Consider the following 23,296-nt stretch of genomic DNA (forward strand, 5'->3'; position numbering starts at 1 on the left):
CGGAATACAAAAGGCGATTGCCTTCTTCGGGAACAGAACGTTGTAGAGTAAATTATATTAACATAGGAGTGGAAGTCAGGAGCCATATATCTACTTCAAATATAGAACTGAATGCCTGTTCATCTGAATGCATGTTCGTCTACTATCTCCTCCTAAAATGATGGATATTCCAATACAATTTTGAACACCATATAGTGCAGTTATTCTGTAGAATTCAAGGCTTATTCTTACTTTGCTACTAAGAGGTAGAAGTTTTCTTTGAAAGGCTGCATTGAGATGCAAAAATTCTTGCTACACAAGAAGTCTTTAAAAAATAACGAGGAATTTGTAATTTTGCATATTGTATTGTCTGATTTGCACCATGTTTTTGTAATTGTGTTTTTAGACATGTCTGAAAAGTATCTATACAGTATTAGGCATATTGGATATTTAGTCTGTTTCAGCTGTCAAAAAGGTTACGAGTGTTTTGATAGTAATAGCAGTTATTTATTTTATAAGAAAATGGATTAGAGAATTTGTATTAAATTTTGTTGTGAGAATGGAATATAGTGCATCAAAGTTTTAGAAATGTAAAATATTGTTTTTGGTGAGGCTGCTATGAGTAAACCAGGGGTTTACAAGTGGTGTAAGCATTTCAAAGAAGGCCTTGACGACATTGTAGATGACGAGTGTCCTGGGCGCCCCGGCACATCAGCCAATGAAATTGTGGGAAAAGTGAAAGAAGTGACTGTGAAAGATCACCAGATTGCAATTAGAGAAGTCAGTGATGATGTTGGCATATCTGTTGGCTCATGCCATGAAATTAATTGTATCAGATGTTTCAGGTAAATTTGTTCTGAAATTATTGAATTGTGCACAATAACAGCAGTGAGTGCAAGTTGTTCAGCAGTCACTAGATGAAGTCAACAGTAATATCAAACTATTAAAACAAGACATAATAGGTGGAGAAATGTGATTTGACAGATATGACGTTGAAACTTAGGCTCAGTCATCCCAATGGAAGCAACGTAGATCACCCCCCCCCCCCCCCCCCAAAAAAAAAAAAAACACCTCGATAAGTGCAGTCAGTATGAAGGTTATACGGTTATGATCACTGTGGTCTTCAGTTTTAACAGTATACTGTACCATGAGTTCTTGCACAAGATGAAATGAAGAATAAGGAGTACTACTTACAAGTTCAGTGTCATTTGCGTGAAGAAATCTGTAAGAAAATCTGGCTTTGTGGCAGAAGAATTTTACGGTTTTTACTCCACGATAATGCACTTTCTCACATTTCTTTGTGTGTTCATGAATTTTTGCCTTAAAACAATACTGTAATTATCGCCTAGCTCTGATGTTTGCTCCATGTGACTTTTTATGTTCTCAAAAATAAAGTAAACTTTAAAGTGGCAGTTTGCTACAAGGTAAAATTAGATTAAATACGGGTTGCTGAGAGGACTAAAAGCTGTCCAACAGAGTTCCAGAATTATTTCAGGTGCTGACGTGTGTAATATGTAATGGGAAATGTTTTGAAGAGAATAACATTGATGTAGACCAATAAAGAAAGCCAGCATTAGACCCAGTATTTATCACAATAATCCTGTTGCTTCCACTAAAATTTGTTACCAAGATAAGTTTCATCAATATAAAAGAACATTCGATGAATGATTTTTCTGACATTTCACCAGCACAAGTGGCTGGCATTGTCAAAGCTTCACCCTGCATTGCTGGTGGTGGACTGGAGCCAATCTTGCAGCCGCAGACTATATGTACTTGGCGTGCAACATCCAAAGGCCTTTCTGCGGTCAGTTCCAGTGCAGTTCTCCTCTTGTTAGTTAGTTAGTTGGTTGCATGTTCCATTGATCAATTGCACTGTATGGTAGCCATTATGATGTGGAACGCGTCAAGTGCACAAGAAATGCACTTATGAAACAAGATTTTATATAGAGTTAAGGATTAATATTTCTATAATTTACCCTATTCCCATTATTTACCCTATTCCCTTAAAAGGCACACAATGCATATACTATATTTATAGATTTATTTTTTCCTATTCAAGGATTCATCTATGGTATAGAAGGAGTTGTCAAGGAGATATGATTTCAATTTATTTTTGAAGCTATTACTGCTGTCTGTCAGACATTTTACTTCATCTGGTAATTTGTCGAAAATTTTTATACCAGCATATTTTACACCTTTCTGTGCCAAAGGTAGGTTGAGTAAAGGATAGTGTAAGTCTTTCTTTTTTCTGGCATTAGAATCATGAATGTCACTGTTGTTTTTAAACTGGTCCATGTTGTTGAGAACAAATTTCATTAGTGAGTAAATGTACTGTGAGGCTGTTGTAAGAATTCCCAATCTTTTAAAAATCTGCATACAAGATGTGCGACTATGAACCCCACACATTATTCTAACCACTTTCTTTTGAGCTGTGAACTTCTTGTCTAAATGTTGAGTTACCCCAAAATATTATTCCGTATGACATGAGAGAGTGACAGTATGCAAAGTATGTTAGCTTACTAATTTATATTTCCTCAAAATTGGCAATTATTCTGATTGCAAAAGTTGCTGAACCTAGTCGCTTTAGAAGATCCAAAATATGAATTTTCCAATTAAGATTCTCATCTATGTGCACGCCCAAAAACTTAGTATACTCTACACTGTCTACTGACTTCTGTTGATGTGTTATATTTATTGAAGGAACTGTACTTTTTGAAGCAGAAAATTGGATGTACTGTGTTTTTTCAAAGTTTAGAGAAGGCCCATTTGCAGAAAACCAATTAATGACTTTTCCAAAGACCTTATTTGTATAATTTTCAATTGGAGTTTCTTTTACCGGATTAATAACGATGCTTGTATCATCAGTAAACAGTGTCAGATCAGCTTCCTGTGTCAGATAGGAAGGGAGGTTGTTCACATATATCAAGAACAGAAGGCGACCCATGATTGAACCCTGTGGAACACCTAATGTAATTTCACCCCAGTCAGATGAAGTGGCAAACTTATTTAAATCACTTGACCCATATAAGGAAACTTTTTGCTTCGTGTTCTGTAGGTATGACTTAAACCACTCATATGCTATTCCATTTATACCCTAGAACTGTAATTTCTGTAACATAATGTCATGGTTCACACAGTCAAATGCTTTGGACAAGTCACAGAACATTCCTAGTGGTGACATTTTACTATTTAAAGACTGTATTATATGGACAGTGAAATTGTATATTCTTGTCTCAGTGGAACAGCATTTTTGAAATCCGAACTGTGATTTACTAAGTATCCCATTACTGTTGAGATGGCTAACCACTCTTGAGTACATTACTTTCTCAAAGATTTTTAAAATGCTGTAAGCAAGGATACTGGCCGATAATTATTGACATCTGTGGTGTCCCCCTTTTTTTAGAGCAGCCTTACAATGGCATATTTTAACCTGCCTGGGAAAATACCTTGAGTTAAGGATGCATTACATATGTGACTCAAAACATCAGCTGTAACTGTTCCACATTGTTTTAATATCTTATTAGAGATGTCATCTACTCCAACGGAACATTTATTTTTCAAAGATTTAATAATTTTACTTATTTCACTAGAGGTTGTTAGGTGAAACTTAATCTGACTAAATTTTTTTCAAAACAAACTCTTCCATGTACTGCCTGGCTTTTTCTTTTGAACTTTTTCTCCCACACTTAAGAAATGATTGTTAAATCCATTACCTACTTGTGTACTGTTAGTTAGGATGGTGTCATTCTCTTTAATCGTAATACTACCTACCCCGGTGGTTACTTTTCCTGTCTCCCTTCTAACAACATTCCATATTGATTTTATTTTATTGCCAGAATTGTTAATTTCTTCTCTAACATACACATTTCTTGATTTCCTTACAACTTTTCTCAGTATGTTACAATAATTTTTATAGTGTAAAACTACTTCTGGATCTTTACTAGTTCTTGCCGTCTCATACAGTTTTCTTTTTCGTTTTGAAGACATTTTACTACCTGTAGTAATCCAAGGTTTCTTTGAAAAGTGTGTAGTGTTACATTTAGTAATTTTCTTTGGGAAACAATGTTCAAAAAGGGATATAAATAAATCAAGAAATATGTTTCATTTGTCATTAGCATTTGGCTCATTATATACATCTCCCCAATTAACATTTCTAAAGCTTTCTTTGAAGTGCTTTTTAGGTACTGGGTTGAGCGACCTTACACTTTTACTTAATGGTTTCCAAACTGTACACCCTGTTACATTTTGTAAGTTAATCAGTTGTGCATCATGGTCTGACAATCCATTTACCACAGGGAAAGCATGTGTTTGTTTTACATCCTCTTTCTGTAAAAATACATTATCTATTAGCGTGCTACTGTCTTGAGCTATATGTGTAGGGAAATTGATCACTGTTTCTAAGTTATATGTTGTTAATAACACATCTAGTCCACTTTTCCTCTCAGAATTATTTAGAAAGTTTACACTGAAATCACCACAGATTAATAACTTCTTCTTTTTGTCTGACAGACAGCATAATAGGGAGTCAAACTTTTTTATGAATAGCTCCCACTCTCCTAATGGGGGCCTGTACACTGTTGCTAATATCAATACTACATTATCTAGCTGAAGTTCACATGCACAAACGTCAAAGTGCTGATCAATACAAAATTGAAAATGGCAACTCCTCCTTTATCCATCCTATATCTACAAGTGTAAGATGCTAAATTATACCCACTTATACTGACAGTATCGATGACCACAGTTATGTGGTGTTGAGACAGACAGAGTATATCAGTCGCATTCTTATTTTTGAGATCATCTAAACACACTAATAGCTCCTCTACTTAATTTTTTATTCCCCTGATATTTTGGTGAAGTAAGTTGATGCTGCCCCTAGCTTTACCCCTATTTACTGTACATGAAGTTTCTTTTATTCTATTTATCTTGATTGTCATCTGCCTGGACCCTTGTGTCACTGTGGACCCCCTTACAGTTTCTGCTAATAGAGAAGCTAACTTACTTTTTCCCATCCTTTTCAGGTGCAGGCCGTGTGTAGTGTATCCCCACCTACCAATAGCATTTACTGGATCAACACTTAATGTTAGATTTTGCCGGTGTCTGGAGCAGCCTGTTCAGCTCAGTGTTAGCATGCCTTACAGCAGTTTTTACCCATGGCTGATCATAGTTCTGAAAGACCTCCATAAAGCCCACATTTGTGTGCTCAGTTTCCGCTCCTATTTTATCCAGGTCACTCCTAATACTGTATCTTGGATTCATAGGCAGGCTGTTTCCTGCTCCCTCAACTATAATTACCAGATCTTCCTTCTCAAAGTCCCTGCATAGCTGACCTAAGTTTTCTGTCACTTGGCTAAGGCTAGCACTTGGCTTCACAAAACTTGTGACGTGGTACCCTGCATCTAATTTCTCCTGAAGCTGCTGGCCCACATCCCTCCCATGACTGCTGCCTATAAGTGGAATTCTTCTATTCCTATTCTGGTTTGATCCCGACCTGTCTTCTTTCTTTATGCTAATATTCTACTTCAACTTACTTTCAATTATATCTGGATGAGGCCCTTCCTCCACTTCAGATATTAAGCCAAACTGATTTACTAATTGAATTTCTGCAGTTTTTTCAAGTGTTTCCCTATTTCGCCCTTTGCTTGCTACCTTTTCCCAGTTCCCAGTCTCTTTTTTCTCCCTTAACCTATATAATTCCAAGTTCGCATTTTCTAATTCAGCCTTAAAGTCCCAAATTTTTGCCTCCTGTTCAGCGATTTTTCTGTCCTTTCTACATAACCTACTCTGCCATGGAAGAGCCTCATTTTCTACTCTCGTTTCCTTGCCGCCACATTCACCCCAATGAAACCATAATTTACAGTCTACACGGAACACCCCCTCCACATTTGTCACACATGCTTTGATAGACAAACTTAACACAAAAGCAGAGAATAAGTTGGCACAAGACCACAGTAGTTTCGTAACTTGTAGCCTATTAATTCGTAAATAAACACTAATGTAAACAAACTTTTAAATTTACTTCCGAAAGTTTTAACTACCTAGCTCTGTATGACCAACATGAATTAATTTGACTTTGAAGCGATAACTCTAGTTAAAAATGAAAGTCTGCACTCGCGCGAAATTTATGCCTATGAAACGTAAACAAAACTAGCGACAACTGGCCTTTGACAAAATACTTCCTTTTCAATTTAAATATGTTCAGGAAAGTGAAACCTTCAATAGATAGCCTGGAGAAGAAGTATATACACTAGTCTAAAATGTAATATTAACTGAATTAGCTCTTATTTCAATATTAATCACTTAACTTAGCGAGAGCTTCGTATACGCACGTCTGCCTAGCTCCAGAGATGCTACGTGCAACAGTCGTTTGCTGCAGCACAGGAATCCAGGATCCATTTACCTTGAAGCTTTCTTCATTCTCATTGAAGCTGTCCTCGTGTTTGTGTATTTCGATAGGTTCTGTGAACAAGTGGGTGTGATAGCTCTTCACTACAGTCAGAACGTATGTCTCAGTGAATTTTACTATGCGGTCGGTCTGACACAGTGCATGCTCTGCCGCGGCCAACTTCTCCACATGCTCCAACCTAAAATGTCACTTATGTTCTGTGATTGTGGTGTTGATTGATCATCCAGTCATTCAAACATAAACTTCTCCGCAAATGCATGGTACGTGGTATATTCCTGACATTGCATGTGGGTCCCTTTTTGCTTTACCAATCTGAAACACTCTTTGGTCTCCTTTGACAGTTTGTAAATAGTCTTCACGCCATGTTTGCACAACACATTCTGCCATACATTCCGAGAGTAGTGGACAGAATTGGCCATATATTGCGCAAACATGGTGTAAAGACTATTTACAAACTGACAAAGAAGATCAAAGAGCCTCTCAGGCGGTAAAGGAGAAAAGGGACCCACTTGTAATGCCAGGAATGAGCCACATACCATCCACATGTGGAAACGTTTATGTTGGAATTACTGGATGATCAGTCAACACCAGGATCATAGAACACAAGTGACATTGCAAGTTGAAGCAGGTGGAGAAGATGGCCGTGGCAGAGCACACACTATGTGAGGCTGACCACTTGACACAGAAGTTCTGGCTGTAGAGAAGAACTATCACACCCGCTTGTTCAAAGAAGCTATAGAAATACACAAATAGTAGATTACCTTCAACAAGAAAGCAGAAAATCTCTAGACAAACGGTTCCTTGATTCCCATGCTGCAGCAAATGACCATTGCAGCCGCAGCAGAAATGACCACAGAAAAGCCTTTGGACGTTTGCGCGCCAGGTACATATGCTCTGCAGTTGCAAACATGGGTCCAATTAATCACCAGAAGTGGAGAGTGAAACTTTGACAATGCCTGCCACTCGTGCTGGTGAAACGTCAGAAAAATGATCAGACAAATGTCGGCCAAAGAACCTGAGATAGAAGCCAACAGGCAGTTTGCTAAAAAGTGACCATAAAAGCCTTAACAATTTTGTATTTAATACTAAAGAACATTCCCCCTCACTCTCTTAATTTCCTTACTTATACAAAGTATTTGCATCACCAGTCAATTAACCCAGTTCTCTCTACCAGAATATTTCTTTTACTTACATATCTCTTCTAGAGAAGTCCTATATCCCACAGTGTCTTGTGAAAACAGTTTTCTGCCAAGAAAAATGGAAATTTTTTGTATTTTTAGGATAAGTAATTTGCATAAGGTTGGCACTATTTTTCGATTGATGCGAAAGTTCTCCTCATTTGTCGAATTACTGATTTCCTATAGCAGTCTGTAACAATGTTTCCTCCCATAATTGTTAGCACCCTTTTTTGGTATTCGAGTTAGCTGTGTGGTTTATTTTTGCATTTTTTTCTCATGCATGTGGTTGTGGCAAGGTTGACTTTTGTATAAAATACAGCCTTTGTTTGGGACTGTCAGCATTAGCCAACAGTTCTTTTTGTTTCAACTCTTTAAAACAGGATGTAATTATGTTAGAGGATTGAACCCTCTTTACTCTGAATATACCCCTTCTTTGCATCATGCACATTTTCTTGTGGTGTAATATGGTTATCCATCATTTCTGAATAACTAAGTATATCACAAAATACACAAACTGAAATGACTAATGCTAGTGACTGAAATTGCACTAGCAGAATCGACATAAATCACCATATGCTGCACAACATTTTCGGACAGAAAATGGGCAACTGATTTTGAAAATGCCTGTAGTGCAGTTCCAGGGTCCTTTGTGGAAAGGCCACTTCCCCAACCAAGAGCGTTGCTCACTCATGAGTTTCTTGACAGGCTATACATGGGAGACATATTTTCGGTAAGGGTGGCACCAAATAACGTACTAAGACAGTAGTGAAACCAATAAGTACCATTTAAAGAAAAATGTGATCATAATGTTTCAAATTGGTTTTGAATAACAGTTATTGGATGGAAAAATATGAATACTACAAGCTAATGCAGTCTACTTTGAAGTGATACATGAGCACTCACGATGCTTGTCTGAGGGTGGTTCAGAAAGTTAATATAAATATAATTCTGGTACATTTCTGTGAGAATCTGTTAATCATTACTTTTCAAGGTAGTCATCATGACTGTTCAAACATTTGTTTCCTGAATACACCATGACTTTGAGGTCGAAATAGAATAATTGTCAAACACCTGTGACCTAAGTTTTGTTCCATTTATCCAAAGATTTCAAAATGGGAAGGTACTAGGCAAGTTCTGTAAGATGGTTGTTCCAGTGCTTGTGGCCACAGCATGACCACATGCAGTTGGCATCTAGTGATAGGTTGGAGCTGTAACAAAGATTGGTGTACCAATGGAAAAAAACCTTTGAACTAGAATTGTGATTGTTTTCAGCAGTAATACAGTAAAAGCCATTAATCTGGCATCCGGGAGATGAGCACATTCAATAATCAGACATCGTTTCATACAATGAATATTTTGACGCGCTCAGAATAATTCAGTTGCACTCAGCAATGGTCAACAATTTCAAGTTCTGTAGTGCAACAGTTGTTACAGTCACCTGCCAGGCAGATTCTCTCATACACCAATTGCCTACAATGATTAAAAAGTGGTGCTTTAAAGTGTTATCACAATTAGTGCTGTCCTATATCACAATTACAGTAGCGATGAGCATTGTTGTGCAGATGTTTTCTCAACCAAGCACCCCTCAAAACAAATTGGAAGTGAAATGTAAACATGTTATGATTATGGATACAACAAAAGCTTGACATCATTAATAGGTTTAAGAAAGGTGAGAATAAAAATAATATTATGTAAGATTATAAAGTTGGTTCTTCAACAATCTGACATTAAAAAAAAAATGTAGGTCAACTTCAAATGTTTGCATCACAGACAGTTGCAGTAAAAGACATTGCATCAAGAAAAACTTTGAAAAGGCCCAAACAATGGATGAAATTTTGTACAAGTTTTTCTGTGCCAAAAGGGGCTGAAGAAAAACCTGTAACTAGGTCTATGATTATGGAAAAAGGTAAATAGTGCTGTGATGATTTGGGATTGTCAGAAACTGAATGTGTAATTTCAGAACTTGTCATGGAGTTTAGAAGCATGACATAGGTGGGGAGCTATGATTGGCAGATGAAAATGCAGCTGAAGAATACAAAGAAAATTTTTGTAATTTGTTTAAACACTATAATTTAACTGCTAGTAAAGTCTACAATGCTGATGAAAGGGATCTGCTATGGTATTGTTTGCCTAGTGCAAGAGCTTTCAAAGGCGTTTTAAATTCCCTTAAAATTTATGGAGCTCATTCCAGTGCATAGGTGACTTCAAAATTGTTTAAGGATTGGTTTCTCCATAATTTTGTACCGGTTGCACAGCCTACCCTCCAGTGTCTGAATTGATCCCGGTGAATATATGCACCACTTATATTCCAGCAAACATTATTTACCTTACTGAGCCAATGAATAAGGGAGTAATTCAGAATTTCAATTGTTCTTACAGAGCTTCTTAACTTCAAAAGTTTATCAGTCCAGAATGTTCAGTGGTGGATTTTCAAAAAAAATGTAGTGTGAAAGATACTATTTTTGGTACCACTTTGGTATGGAATAAAATTAAACCTACTACTCATCGGAAGTCTTGGTGAAAACTCTGGCCAAAAGCATATGAAGAAGAAACAGACTCCACTATTCCAATCAAAAATGATGCTGTTGTTAAACTGATAAATGTTGCCCAAAATGAAATAAGAAATTTCATGCAAGATAAAACTTTTTGACTGGATAGACATTGACAAAGAAGACCCTGTAGTCAAAGAAATATCAGATGAAACATATGTGTACTAAGCATAATGATGTTTTGAAGAAAAACTGAACACAAAAAAAGACAAAAGGGCATTAGATCTTAGTTCTAGTGAATTATGTATGTAGAAATACTGTAGATACCATGATAGTTTATGAGGGGCGGGGTCAGCCACTAGACCTAAGGGTATGGAGTATTTTTAATAACTTGGAAGACAAATGGTGACTTGTGAGTAAGTAGCTATAAGAAAGTTTTACTTCCAACTCTGTTAAAAACTTACGAAACACTGACATTTAAATAATATTCTTGAACAAAAAGTACCTGACAACACTACATTTTTCCTTTCCCTGAGAGCTAGTGGAGGGAATCATGGCCTTGAGGAGGACAAGGGTGCCCTTGTACTGTAGTATAAAACACATACAGAACTGTACTACAGTATCACACTGTAATGTCCTGAACTTAACATCAACTCCTAAAATTACGTTACAGGATTTATGAAATAAAGTTTTTAAACTTATTCTCCAAAATGTTGTTTTATACAGTATTATACTTTTTTATCACTTTTGCGGAAGCAGAGAATGTGCATTAAACAATCAAAGGCCTGTTGCCTGTCACCCATTGTTTACTTTTCATCTCGCACTCCGTACACTGCAATTTTTAAGTGATGCTTGGTAACCCGGCATTTTAGGTGGTCTTGGACCATTAAGGTCCCAAAGGTACTAAATGAGCAAGATTCTACTGTGCATATTAATATCATACTATGGTGCATCATTATAATTAACTGTAAAATAACTTTATCCATTGGAGTTGCTGTTACCTCATGTTTTGATTCACCCCACCTGTCCCCAACTTCAGTGTCTAGCATAAACCAACAGATAGTGCATACTAGCACACATCTATCGTGTTATTCTGTGAAACGGACTTATTTCTAAGTGAAATATATAATGTAATTTTTTGTGTGTCACATATTTTGGATTAACTGGATAGTTATCACAGTTTTTGAGCAGGGTACATTGTACAAGCTCTTAGATAAATCAGTGAGCTTGTTTGGTACTAATTGTATCAATTGGTTCAGTAAGTAGGAAAACCAATCTAGTCTCAGGGTGGATTGAGAAGGCAATGTTCATTTCATAAGCTACAAAGTCTGAGGATGGTAGAATCTTAATCTCAACATCTGTGGAATGTTGCTGAGGTACGTGGCTGTTGAAGTGAAATGGTTATTACTAGACAGCCGGTGGGGCACAAGTCTCATATCTGGTGTATTAGATTTACCCATGTATGCAAGGGTCTTTTATTTTCCTCTAGCTTCTAAAGGGAAATCCAGGGAATCCAACGAAGTTTTTTCTGCAATCACAAAGCTCGAGTGAAATACTAGTGAGGATAATCAACCAGCAAATATACGAGGGTTGGAACTTTAATAGTGGCAACTATTTATTTACAGCTTGTACAAAATAGATACGTGTTTCAAAGTTTTACTGACCTTCAAAGTAGTCACCAGCATTGTGTATAACCTGTTGCCAGCGATGTGGAGGTCATAGGATACTCTTAACAGTGCCTGTTGTGTTGGCAGTTCGAGGGGTGCAGTCTATTGCCCGACGAATTTGTAGCAGTTCTGAAGCAAATGCCATGAAGTGTTTCCTTCAGTTTAGAAATCGAGTTGAACTCACGTGGGTTTGAGTCAGGGGAGTGCAGTAGGTGGTATAGCACTTAGCAGCCCCATCAGACAAACAAATCAGTAACAGCTTGCACTGTACGTGCTTGAGCATTGTCCTGCAAAATGATGGTCAGGTCCTGCAGAAAGTGTCATCACTTCTGTCTCTATGCTGTTCATTTTTGGAATACAATCTACGACCAGCTTTCAGACAGAAGTGATGACAGTTTCTGCAGGACCTGACCATCATTTTGCAGGACAATGCTCAAGCATGTACAGTGCAAGCTGTTACTGATTTGTTTGATTGATGGGGCTGCTAAGTGCTATACCACCTACTGCACTCCCCTGACTCAGACCCACGTGAGTTCAACTCAATTTCTAAACTGAAGGAAACACTTCATGGCATTCGCTTCAGAACTGCTACAAATTGGTTGGGCAGTAGACTGCACCCCTCGAACTGTCAACACAACAGGCGCTGTTAAGAGTATCCTATGACTTGCACGTTGCTGGCAACAGGTTATACACAATGCTGGTGACTACTTTGAAGGTCAGTAAAACTTTGAAACAGGTATCTATTTTGTACGAGCTGTAAATAAATAGTTTCCACTGTTAAAGTACCAACCCTCGTAAGAGGGGTGATCAAAAAATTTCCATTTGAGGTTGTTGCTGCTGCATATTTACAATGTTGGGCGACTTTGATGCAGGTATACAGGATGTTACAAAAAGGTACGGCCAAACTTTCAGGAAACAGTCCTTACACACAAAGAAAGAAAATATGTTATGTGGACATGTGTCCGGAAACGCCTACTTTCCGTGTTAGAGCTCATTTTATTACTTCTCTTCAAATCACATTAATCATGGAATGGAAACACACAGCAACAGAACATACCAGCGTGACTTCAAACACTTTGTTACAGGAAATGTTCAAAATGTCCTCCGTTAGCGAGGATACATGCATCCACCCTCCGTCGCATGGAATCCCTGATGTGCTGATGCAGCCCTGGAGAATGGCGTTTTGTATTACAGCCGTCCACAATAGGAGCACGAAGAGTCTCTACATTTGGTACCGAGGTTGCGTAGACAAGAGCTTTCAAATGCCCCCATAAATGAAATTCAAGATGGTTGAGGTCAGGAGAGCATGGAGGCCATGGATTTGGTCCGTCTCTACCAATCCATTGGTCACCAAATCTCTTGTTGGGAAGCGTACAAACACTTCGACTGAAATGTGCAGGAGCTCCATCGTGCATGAACCACATGTTGTGTCGTACTTGTAAAGGCACATGTTCTAGCTGCACAGGTAGAGTATCCCGTATGAAATCATGATAACGTGCTCCATTGAGCGTTGGTGGAAGAACATGGGGCCCTATCAAGACATCACCAACAATGTCTGCCCAAACGTTCACAGAAAATCTGTGTTGATGACGTGACTGCACAATTGCATGCGGATTCTCGTCAGCCCACACATGTTGATTGTGAAAATTTACAATTTGATCATGTTACTGACGAAAGGAAAATGAGCTCTAGCATGGAAATTAAGCGTTTCCGGACACATGTCCACATAACATCATTTCTTTATTTGTGTGTGAGGAATGTTTCCTGAAAGTTTGGCCGTACCTTTTTGTAACACCCTGTATAAGCACTGACCTGTAGGCAAGGGATTAGTTTAGCATTTGTGCTTTGCCCCTGTGTGTGTGGTAAATGTAGAAATGTAAACTATGGTAACATTATTGCCAAATGAGTCCAAACAAGACCAATGTGGTGTTACTCTCTTCTTAACTCAAAGAACAAACATCAGAGAATGAAGAATGTGTATGGGGCAGCATGTCTGCCGAAAGCCACTGTTGTGGAACAGTGTGCCAAGGGGTGCTGCTGCTTCGTGATAGTGCAACTCCACATACCACAAATATAACACAGATGTTACACCAACTCATATGGGAGACACTCAAGCACGTGCCCCATTGTCCTGGTCTCTCCCATGCAATTATCATGCCTTCATACCCTTTAAAAAAGCTTTAAGGGTCAACAATTCCTGTTAGACAAGGATGTGGAGTAGGCAGTTATGGACTTCTTCATGCTGCAGGACACAGTGTTTCACCAAGGGGGTATCTTCAACCTGATACATCGGTGGGATTATGGCCTCAATGCTCATGGTGATTTTGTCTGATTGGTATATTGATTGTGGGCTGTACGGCCTTTGAAGAGAAACTTTTTGATCACCCCTTATAGTTCTGGTGGGTAATTTCATTATAAAAACAGAAATAAAGGATTAATTGCCAATGCCAACAACAACAACAACAACAACAACAACAACAGGACACTGACTGCCTTCCAGGATGTGCTTCTAATAAAAAAAGTTTACAGACTGTGTTACCATTCTACATTCAGAAAGGGCTGAAAGCATTGCTGGTAATTTAAAATCACTCAAGTGTTTAAGAAACAGAATCCTGTCAATAGAAACATCATATCAACATGACACAATATTCAAAGCAGTGAAGTAGCATGGAGAATACCAGATTATTACAGTATTTCATAGGACCATTAATTTTTAAGAAAGGTGTTCTACCGCATGAAAACTTGAGGGATCTAAGCACTGCTGAGCTCAAGGAAGAAGGGAGAAGATGGTTGACTGATGTAAGAAATATAATGAACAGGGGAAATGAACAAATTGGTTAAAATTGCAGCCTTTATTCACACTGGCATTGCCATTGTACATATGGCAGGATTTGTCCACCATATACAATACTTGCATGCAAGAAAGAGTCAACATGTGAGAATTATGTCATATCTTTTCATGGAGTGTCTGCTTGTTTATCCTCCCAAATATGCCTCAGTCACTCTGTAAATCACACTGTCTGGACTAAGTAGTAGTGTACGTACATCAAAGATAGGAAATTGCAGGCAATAAAGATTATAATATTAATATGCAAAAAAAAGTTTCTAAAGTCGCAAGAACCCCTTATCTTCATTATTACATCCACATCGTCACTTAAGAAGTACACACAGAAGCGGAGCACCTTTTCGTGTACTCAGATGACTAATAATGCCATAAAAACTTGTGCTTGCAGATACATCCGAAAAACTGAATGTACCGTGAAAAATGTATTCATTCCAGGCAAGGACTGTGGACCATGGATACCAGTACTGTAGAGCTTTAATCATTAAGATGACATTTTTCTGTTGTGGGTTAATATGTGCTTCTAGGAACATTCATGATGATTTGAAATGTGCACTGTATTGGTAATCGGACCTGGATCACTGTACTTTGTGACTACAAATTGAAGCTGATGCACTGTTGGAACTAAAACTTTGATTTGATAAGTAAGGTGTGCACGGGTAGTGTGATTGGTAGGTCACTGCCCTCGAAAGGCAGGGAGCTGGGTTTGATTCCAACTCTGCTTCACGGTTTTTTCATAAGCAGACACAGCAAAACTGGCAAACTTTTGCACTGTCAAAGAAATATTGTAATTTTCCCGAAAGAATAATTTGAGGGCAGAATCTTTATCTGAACTGAAATACTTTGTGGACTGTCAGAACATGTAGATGTCATTATGTCTGACTACTCTAATGATGATTCTGTTGCAGAAACAATGGAATAAGATATTTGGCTGAGGGGCCATCCAGACCCTCAACTTAACTCCCACTTCTCTCAGGATCCCCATCCTTAAGCTGGTAGATGTTGTCTCTATTGAAATTTACATCAAGAGGAGAGACCTAAGTGTAGAGTGGCCAGCTTCGTTCGTAATTCATATCACTCCTAACTTCTTCTCCTTACCACCATCTTACTGTAACAGTTTATGTACATGATGTGAATACGCTGCATTTTCCATACATTTCCCTCATGAAATTTTACACAAATGTCAGAAAGAACAGACACCATTTTGATCCTGTAGTCATTATGAACTAAGACACAAAAGAATTAATCAAATTTAGCTGCTAGTGGGCATTGATTTACATCAATGGGGAATATGTAAGTAGTGTGTGGATAAGTTGAGAATTTGTGTCCGACAGGAGGTGTGCTAGGGTAGTCTGTGCAGTTGCGATGACCACTATGTCCAGATGTCTTCGTGGTCAGAGCATCTTCCTAAGCAGGAGACCTGGGTTTGAATCTCAGTCTGTCACAAATTTTCAACTTCCCTCAGTGATGTAAATCAATGTCCACTAGCAACTATATGTCACTAATTCCTTTGTGCCTTGATTCATAATGGCTGCAGGATCAAAATGGAGTCTGTTCTTTTGCGAAGCAATGGACAACATATCTTATTCCAGATTTTCAGTAAGCAGATGCAGACGACAGTTTGGAACCTGGATTAGTGGAAACATTTAAAAGAGTTTCAATTTTAAACTAAGAAACTTGGTATAACTTATTCAATTTCATTATAGACTGTTTGGCACAGGAACCAGTTTTCATAATTATAAAGAGAGAGAATCTCAGTTGCAAAGTTAGTATTATTATAAATAATGCATTTCACCTGGTTGAGGCTGCCTCAGATTTTTGAAAGGCTATCAAAGTAATACAGATCACTGGCTGGCAGGGCAGTTAGTCAGAACAATGGCAACAAAAATCTGAGGAAGCTGTAATCAGGCAAAACACATTATTTGTAATAAAAATAACTTTGCATCCAAGACTGTCGCTTTATATAAGAAACAATGTTCACTTTTTATTGTTCACATTCTGGCTTTAATTTGCCTGAGTGAGGGACACTATTTAGATTTTGTGGGCGTAATTACAAATGTTAAGGTTACCCAGATGTTTTTTTGAAGTGGAGGTAAGGTCCTGCAAATCACTTAGTATTTTAAAATTAGCTCCAGGGACATGTGAGCAAAAGAAATTGTGTAGTCTAGTTTCATAAAACCTTAAGCGTATGAATCTTCCAGACCATCATAATTAAAGAGATTAGATGCAGTTCACTCCCTACATCTATATCTGTACTCTAGAAACCACTTTATAGTGTGTGACGGGTTGCATCGGGTACCACATCAGGCCATGATGTCACATTTGAAAAAATGATTCCTGTGTTGGGAGACAGAATGGCTGGATGTGACGCAATGAGGTGCAAGGCTCCATTGCTCATCTGTGTGCCCACTTGAAGCTCCTGTCGTAAAGTTGCAGTGGCATAAAAAAAAATGGTTCAAATGGTTCTGAGCACTATGGGACTTAACATCTGAGGTCATCAGTCCCCTAGAACTTAGAACTACTTAAACCTGACTAACCTAAGGACAACACACACATCCATGCCCAAGGCAGGATTCGAACCTGCGACCGTAGCTGTTGCGCGCTTCCAGACTGAAGCGCCTAGAACCGCTCGGCCACTCCGGCCGTCTGCAGTGGCATCTATATTAAATGTGAGTGGGGGCATACTATTGCACCATTCTGACCTGGTGGTTCAATTATTAATTTCTGTGTGGGTTTAACTGATTGATGCTGCTTCAAACTAGCATAGAGCTGTTTTGTGGTTTTTAAAATGTTGTAAAAGAAAAATTTTAACAAAATGTGGAGATGCCCCATGAAGGCAAAACACATTGTTAATAAAAGAATAAATTGAAACCAAGAAGCCATAGGAATTCTGGAAATGTGGAATCCTTCACCTCATGAAAGAGTGGGATACTTGTGCTCAGGCCTCTGGTCATTACTTTTAGATAAAGATTTCAGTCATACCCATGGTGTTGTTTCATTTTTTTTTCTTTTGAACATGCCTCATATTATGATAGTAGGAAAATTTTGGTAGAATGTAAATACTTTGGTAGTGAAAAGGAGACCACTCATTGAAAAGCAGAGTCGTTGGGTCATCGACAGGGACACACAAAAAAGAACGAAAACTTGCTAGTTCTTGGAATACACGTGCGCCCCCCTCCTCCTCCTCCCCCCGCTCTCTCTCTCTCTCTCTCTCTCTCTCTCTCTCTCTCTCTCTCTCTCTCTCTCTCTCTCTCTCACACACACACACACACACACACACACACACACACACACACACACGATATATATGTAGATTAGTTGTTTATAATTCAGCAGTGTAACAGTTTTTTCTTCTTTTCAGGTATGAATGTTTATGTATTCGTGGAACCAGTGGCATAAATTGTCAAGTAAACAACAATGAGTGTGAGAAACATTCCTGTATTAATGGTGCTTGTATTGATGGAATTGATTCGTATACTTGTGACTGTGAGCCTGGTTATGAAGGAGAATTTTGTGATGCCCAGATTAATGAATGCGAGAGATACAAGCCTTGTGGCAGCCATGGAAATTGTACAGATTTGCTTGCTGATTACACATGTGCTTGTGAAGCAAATTATGGTGGAAAGAATTGTTCGGTGAGGCTAACTGGATGCACAGAAAATGCATGTCAGAATAATGGCACTTGTAGACCATATTTGGAAAATGAAATTGATCATAAGTTCAACTGTACATGTCTCAGTGGATTCCATGGGGAGCTCTGTGAAAAGGTACATCACCTTAAAACAATTGTTATATAGAATGAATTTTTCACTCTGCAGTGGAGTGTATGCTGATTGCTGACGTGAAACTTCTGGTACATGAAAGCTGTATGCCAGACTGAGGCTCGAACTTGGGATCTTCGCCTTTCCCAGCCAAGTGCTGTACCAACTGAGCTACGAAAGCATCACTACAACCTGTCCTCACAGCATTACTTCTGTCAGTGCATCATCTTCTGCCTTCCAAACTTTACAGAAGTTCTCTTCCCAAACTTGCAGGACAAGCACTCCATGTTTTGCAAGAGAACCTTGTGAAGTTTGGAAGGTAGGTGATGAGGTACTGATTGAAGGAAAGGTGGCTCCTGAGTCATACTAGGGTAGCTCAGAAGGTAGAACTCTTGCGCATGAAAGGCAAAGGTACCAAGTTCGAGTCTTGGTCCGGCACGCAGTTTTAATGTGTCAGGAAGCTTTAATTGTTATATGTTTTTTACTGGTAAGTGATGTCAATTATTTCTCATTGAGTATAAAAAATTAGCAGTGACAGAAATTTGAGCCAGTATTAAGTCTGTAACATCAATTCTGTATATCTGCTGTTAGCAGAAGATATAATTATTTAGATCTCAAAGTTTTCCCAACATACTAAGTAGCCAATAATTCGTGATTGTAGCTGTTTGTCATTTATTTCTCAGCATTATTTTTCAAGGTAATATCTATCAATCATCTGTAGATGAGCTTTGAAAACTGACATAAAATTCTCATGTGGTAGTGCTCATTAGTGTTCTGTGTGCATTTCCTGAAATTTCTGGCTATGTTCAATAAAACATTGTGAACATACTGAGTGAGTTTTGCTGGCATACCATATTCATTATGCAATGGTGGGCTTTTACCTTCAGCTCATAGTGCCCTGTAAATACGTTGAGCGGAATATACGTTTTCCAAGAACACAGTTCTTTGATGGGCAAGCTCCTTAGGTATACTGCCTCAACAGGTAACTGCCTCCATGCACAAGTGTATTAAGGACATCCAAGATATATAACAAGGGGTGGTAACTTGAAGCCTTATCAAGCTACTATGCAGTGAGAGTGCACTTATGGTATACAGAATACCATAGCGATTCATCATTGTTCCATCTAACCAGAATGCTCAGGTTAGCAGACAGCTATCCTTTTCTGTTTTTATTTTGAACTAGATGGTGCTAAGAATGGGATTAAGAAGCTGTAAAAATTCATAAATTCATATTGTTAATGGAGCTCCACAATGAAAGTATCATCAATATGCCTTCAAAACAACAGTTGGTTTAAGGGCTGCTACTGTCGGAGCTCAAAGTCTTCCAATTTCTCCAATGTTTCCCACAAAGACAAAGAAACAGAGGGTTTACTCTGGTGACCCTGCCAGTCCATTGAAATAAATATTTCTTAAATCTAGACCAAGTTGATGAATGAGCCTACTGAAACTTGCAGTGATGATGTCTGTCTGGAATTTATGTAAGACCATACATTAGTGCTTAGTCTGTATTTGACAGTGTCTGTAAAGTTCGATGTAATGTTCCTTCGGACATGTATGTGTGTCCAAAGGAATAGACACTGCTGACAATTTATAGCCATATTAAATCATGAAAAATACTTGAGAATTACAAATACGGTATCACGACAGCTATACAATTTATTGGAAACAGCTGAAAATTTGTGCCAGGCTGGCCCTCAACCCCTGATTTCCTGCTTTATGTAAGCAGTCACAATAACTGATACGGCCATCCTTGCACGCTTCATGGACAGACCCAAACTTCCATATGTCCCAGTGTCTGCTGCCTGTAATACTGTGACAGTAGTATGATTCCCACACAGGGAGAGACTTATTTATTTTCTTGTCAGATAACCTTGGCTTTGGCATGAAACACATTAGTGCAGTGTCTGTAAAGTTAGATGCAATGTTGCTTCAGATATGCATGCATTAATGTATTTCATGCCAAAGCCAAGGCAATGTGACGAGAAAAGTAAATAAGTCTTTCACTGTGTAGGGATCGCATAAATGTATGAGCACTATGGGTAGCAGCTACTGTTGCATATGGAAGTTTTGGTCTGTCCATGAAGTGTCCTCAGATAGCTGAAGTGGTTCAGGTAACCACTCAGGTAAAGTGAGAAATCTGAGTTTGTTTCCCGGTCTGGCACAAATTTTCATTTGTTTTCAATAAATTGTATAGCTGTGGCGAGCCTTCGTAAAAAGTGAGACCACATAAAAATTAAATGATTTGAGCTGTTTATCAGATTGCCCCAAATCTGTTAATGAAGTTAGCAAAGTTATGTATGCTGTCTGAACATTTTACTTATAGTGATCTTGGTAAGGGAACAAAATATTTAGGTAAGTCATACGTAGGAGTGGCTGTGCTTACTAATGGACCTAAACATAGATAGTCTTTATGAGACTTAGGAGGATTGTACTGTTCTTATGGACGAACACAATAATTTTTTGAGGTAATAAGATAGAACTCAGGAGTGCTGAAGTTTTCCATTGCACTCATGCTGTTGGGTCATCATTGATTGTCATGTAGATGGAGCCAGCTAAGTTAACAGACCATGAATTTTATCACCATAAAGGAAATGAGGTAACAGTATTGTCACATTATTTACCTTAATCAACTTTGAGTACCACTATATCACAATTGTTAGAGAGCCTTTATGGTGGAAATGATGTTGCTTCATAATGGAGAAGCATTCATAAGCACATGGCAAGCTTCAAATCTGATCTTTTCCACAGTATCCAAAGGGGATGCATCACATGAGTTGTTCAACAGTGCTGACAAAATTTGTTACAAGTTGTGTTTTTTGTGTTGGTATAGAGGTCAGGGCTTTACCTGAAAGAAAAGAACTAAGTGACAGATGTCAGTATTGGGGTAGGAACTGAAATGTATACATTTGCCATGAACTGAGGTGAACTTTGTACAGCAAGTCAAGTTTAAATACATTTGCAAATGAATCGCACTACAAAAGAAAGAATTTTGTTTTGCTCAAAATCATCATCATCATCATTATCAGGATTTCCTTTCAGCAAGCCAGGTAGAAACTTTGTGAACGATATGCCTCCATTGGTTTCTGTCCTGGTATAGCTTTCTCTCTCCACTACATCCCATGTTACTCCTCTCCTCTTGAGATCTTCCTTAACCTAGTCTGTCCATCTCTTTCTTACCCACCCAGTTGGTCTTCTTCCTGGTACCTCCATCTCCAAATACTGGTGTGGAGTTATAGTCGGGTGCATTTGCTTCACATGACCGAACCACTTCAATCTCAAAGTACTCATTCCCTCCTCTGAAGTCAATGTCATCTGCAGGTCTCTCGATACAAAATCATTCCGTACTCTCTCTCTCTCCTAGTTTTTTGTGGAGCTGACCTAAGGAACTTCATTTCACATGCTTGTATTTGACTATCTTCTCTCTTATTTGTGACACTGGCCTCTAGACTATACATCATAATTGGCAGGAGATATGTCTTATACATGGTCTGTTTGGCTCTTTCAGGAACTTCCTTGTCCCAGAGCAGGTTTTGTACCTGGTGGAAGAAGCTATATCCTTTTGTTATTCTGTTTAAGACTTCTAGTTCGGAACTTCCATTGCATGATATGATGCTACCCAGATAATTGAAGCTTTTCACACATTCAACCTTCTCCCACTCCAGTATGATGTGACAAGGTGTGGATGTCCTGCTCATCTTCGTTGCCACTGTCTTGTTCCTACTCACACTTAACTTAATTTATTAAAATTTTGTGTTCCAGTAATCTAGTCTCCCGTGATCCTCCTTTTCTGTCTCTCCCCAAGTGGCGATGTCATCAGCAAAAATAAAAGCGTTGAGATCTTCATTTTCTTCTTCCTTGTTTTCTTTCTTGATTGTGTCCATAAGTGTAATGAATAGTAAAGGGGAGAGTGAACTGCCATGCTGAATACATCTCTTTGCTTTAAACCATTTTGATTCCACGCCCTACTTGTACACTGATTTCGCAACCATCATACAGCATATGGACTTTTTTAATTAATGAATCAGGAACATTATGTTTTCTCAAGCATTCCCATATTTTATCCCTTGGTGTACTGTCATACACTTTTCCCAAATCTACGAATACTACTATCAAGTCCTTTCCTTTTTCCCAATATTTCTCCATTAACTGATGGAGGGAGAAAATGAGATCCAGTGTTCCTCAAAACATTGTAAACAAATATGTAACTGCACTACTCCCATACTGAAGTTCAAAATAACTTTTTCCATTGGTAAAGTTGGGTTAAAAAAAATCAGCAATGTGACATAAAAAATTTAAAAGTATTTCATAAACAGTTAGCAGCAGAGTAAGGAAAAAACGTTCAGACTATTTGCTGTGAACATGCAGTATATGTAGTTCAACAACAGCCAGTAATGACTGATAATCTCTGTTCACTAAGCATTGCAACGAAAGCTGTGCACCCAGTGATTATAGCGAGATTATATAACTCAGTCAGCAGTTATAGATTTGTGTCAATAAGTAGATAATGGAAATGGATATCCACATAACTATCTTTGCTGATAGTTTCTTAAGCATTGAATAACAGTGGCCTTTAAACCTGTTAACCATTAAAACTTTCATCGAAACAATACATACCTAGATCCATAAACAACAATCTGTTATATATATGTTTGCATCATACTCTGCAAACAAACTGGAAGGCTGATGTGACACCGGCAACAGTTTGTATTCACAGTCAAATTATCTGTGCCACCAGATGGCCAATGCCAGGTTTAGTATGCCCACCAATGGCTGGTATTGATCATGACTGAGGCACTGTAGCTTGTGGTCGACGATTGCCACCAGGAGTGTGCATGGCAGGTCACATGGGCTGAGCTGCTTGCAGCAACAGGGGCAGGCAGGCAGCTGTGATTCAGTCTAGTACAGTTCTGTTGCGTGAGCTACTATCGATCACGCCATTATGCTTAGTGAATTTTGACCCTGCTTTGTATGTGG

General features: G+C 38.4%; 1 protein-coding gene across 1 annotated transcript in view; it reads left to right on the forward strand.

Annotated features, from left to right (window-relative positions):
- LOC124721361 (protein crumbs) overlaps positions 1-23,296 on the forward strand; it is a 357,509-nt gene that overhangs the window by 223,471 nt on the left and 110,742 nt on the right. Inside the window, exon 18 of the mRNA XM_047246295.1 lies at positions 17,923-18,328. Within this exon, the coding sequence (XP_047102251.1) occupies positions 17,923-18,328 (406 nt within the window). The remainder of the gene's footprint in view (positions 1-17,922; positions 18,329-23,296) is intronic.

Source organism: Schistocerca piceifrons, chromosome X (genome assembly GCF_021461385.2).
Source record: "Schistocerca piceifrons isolate TAMUIC-IGC-003096 chromosome X, iqSchPice1.1, whole genome shotgun sequence".
Lineage (NCBI taxonomy): Eukaryota > Metazoa > Arthropoda > Insecta > Orthoptera > Acrididae > Schistocerca > Schistocerca piceifrons.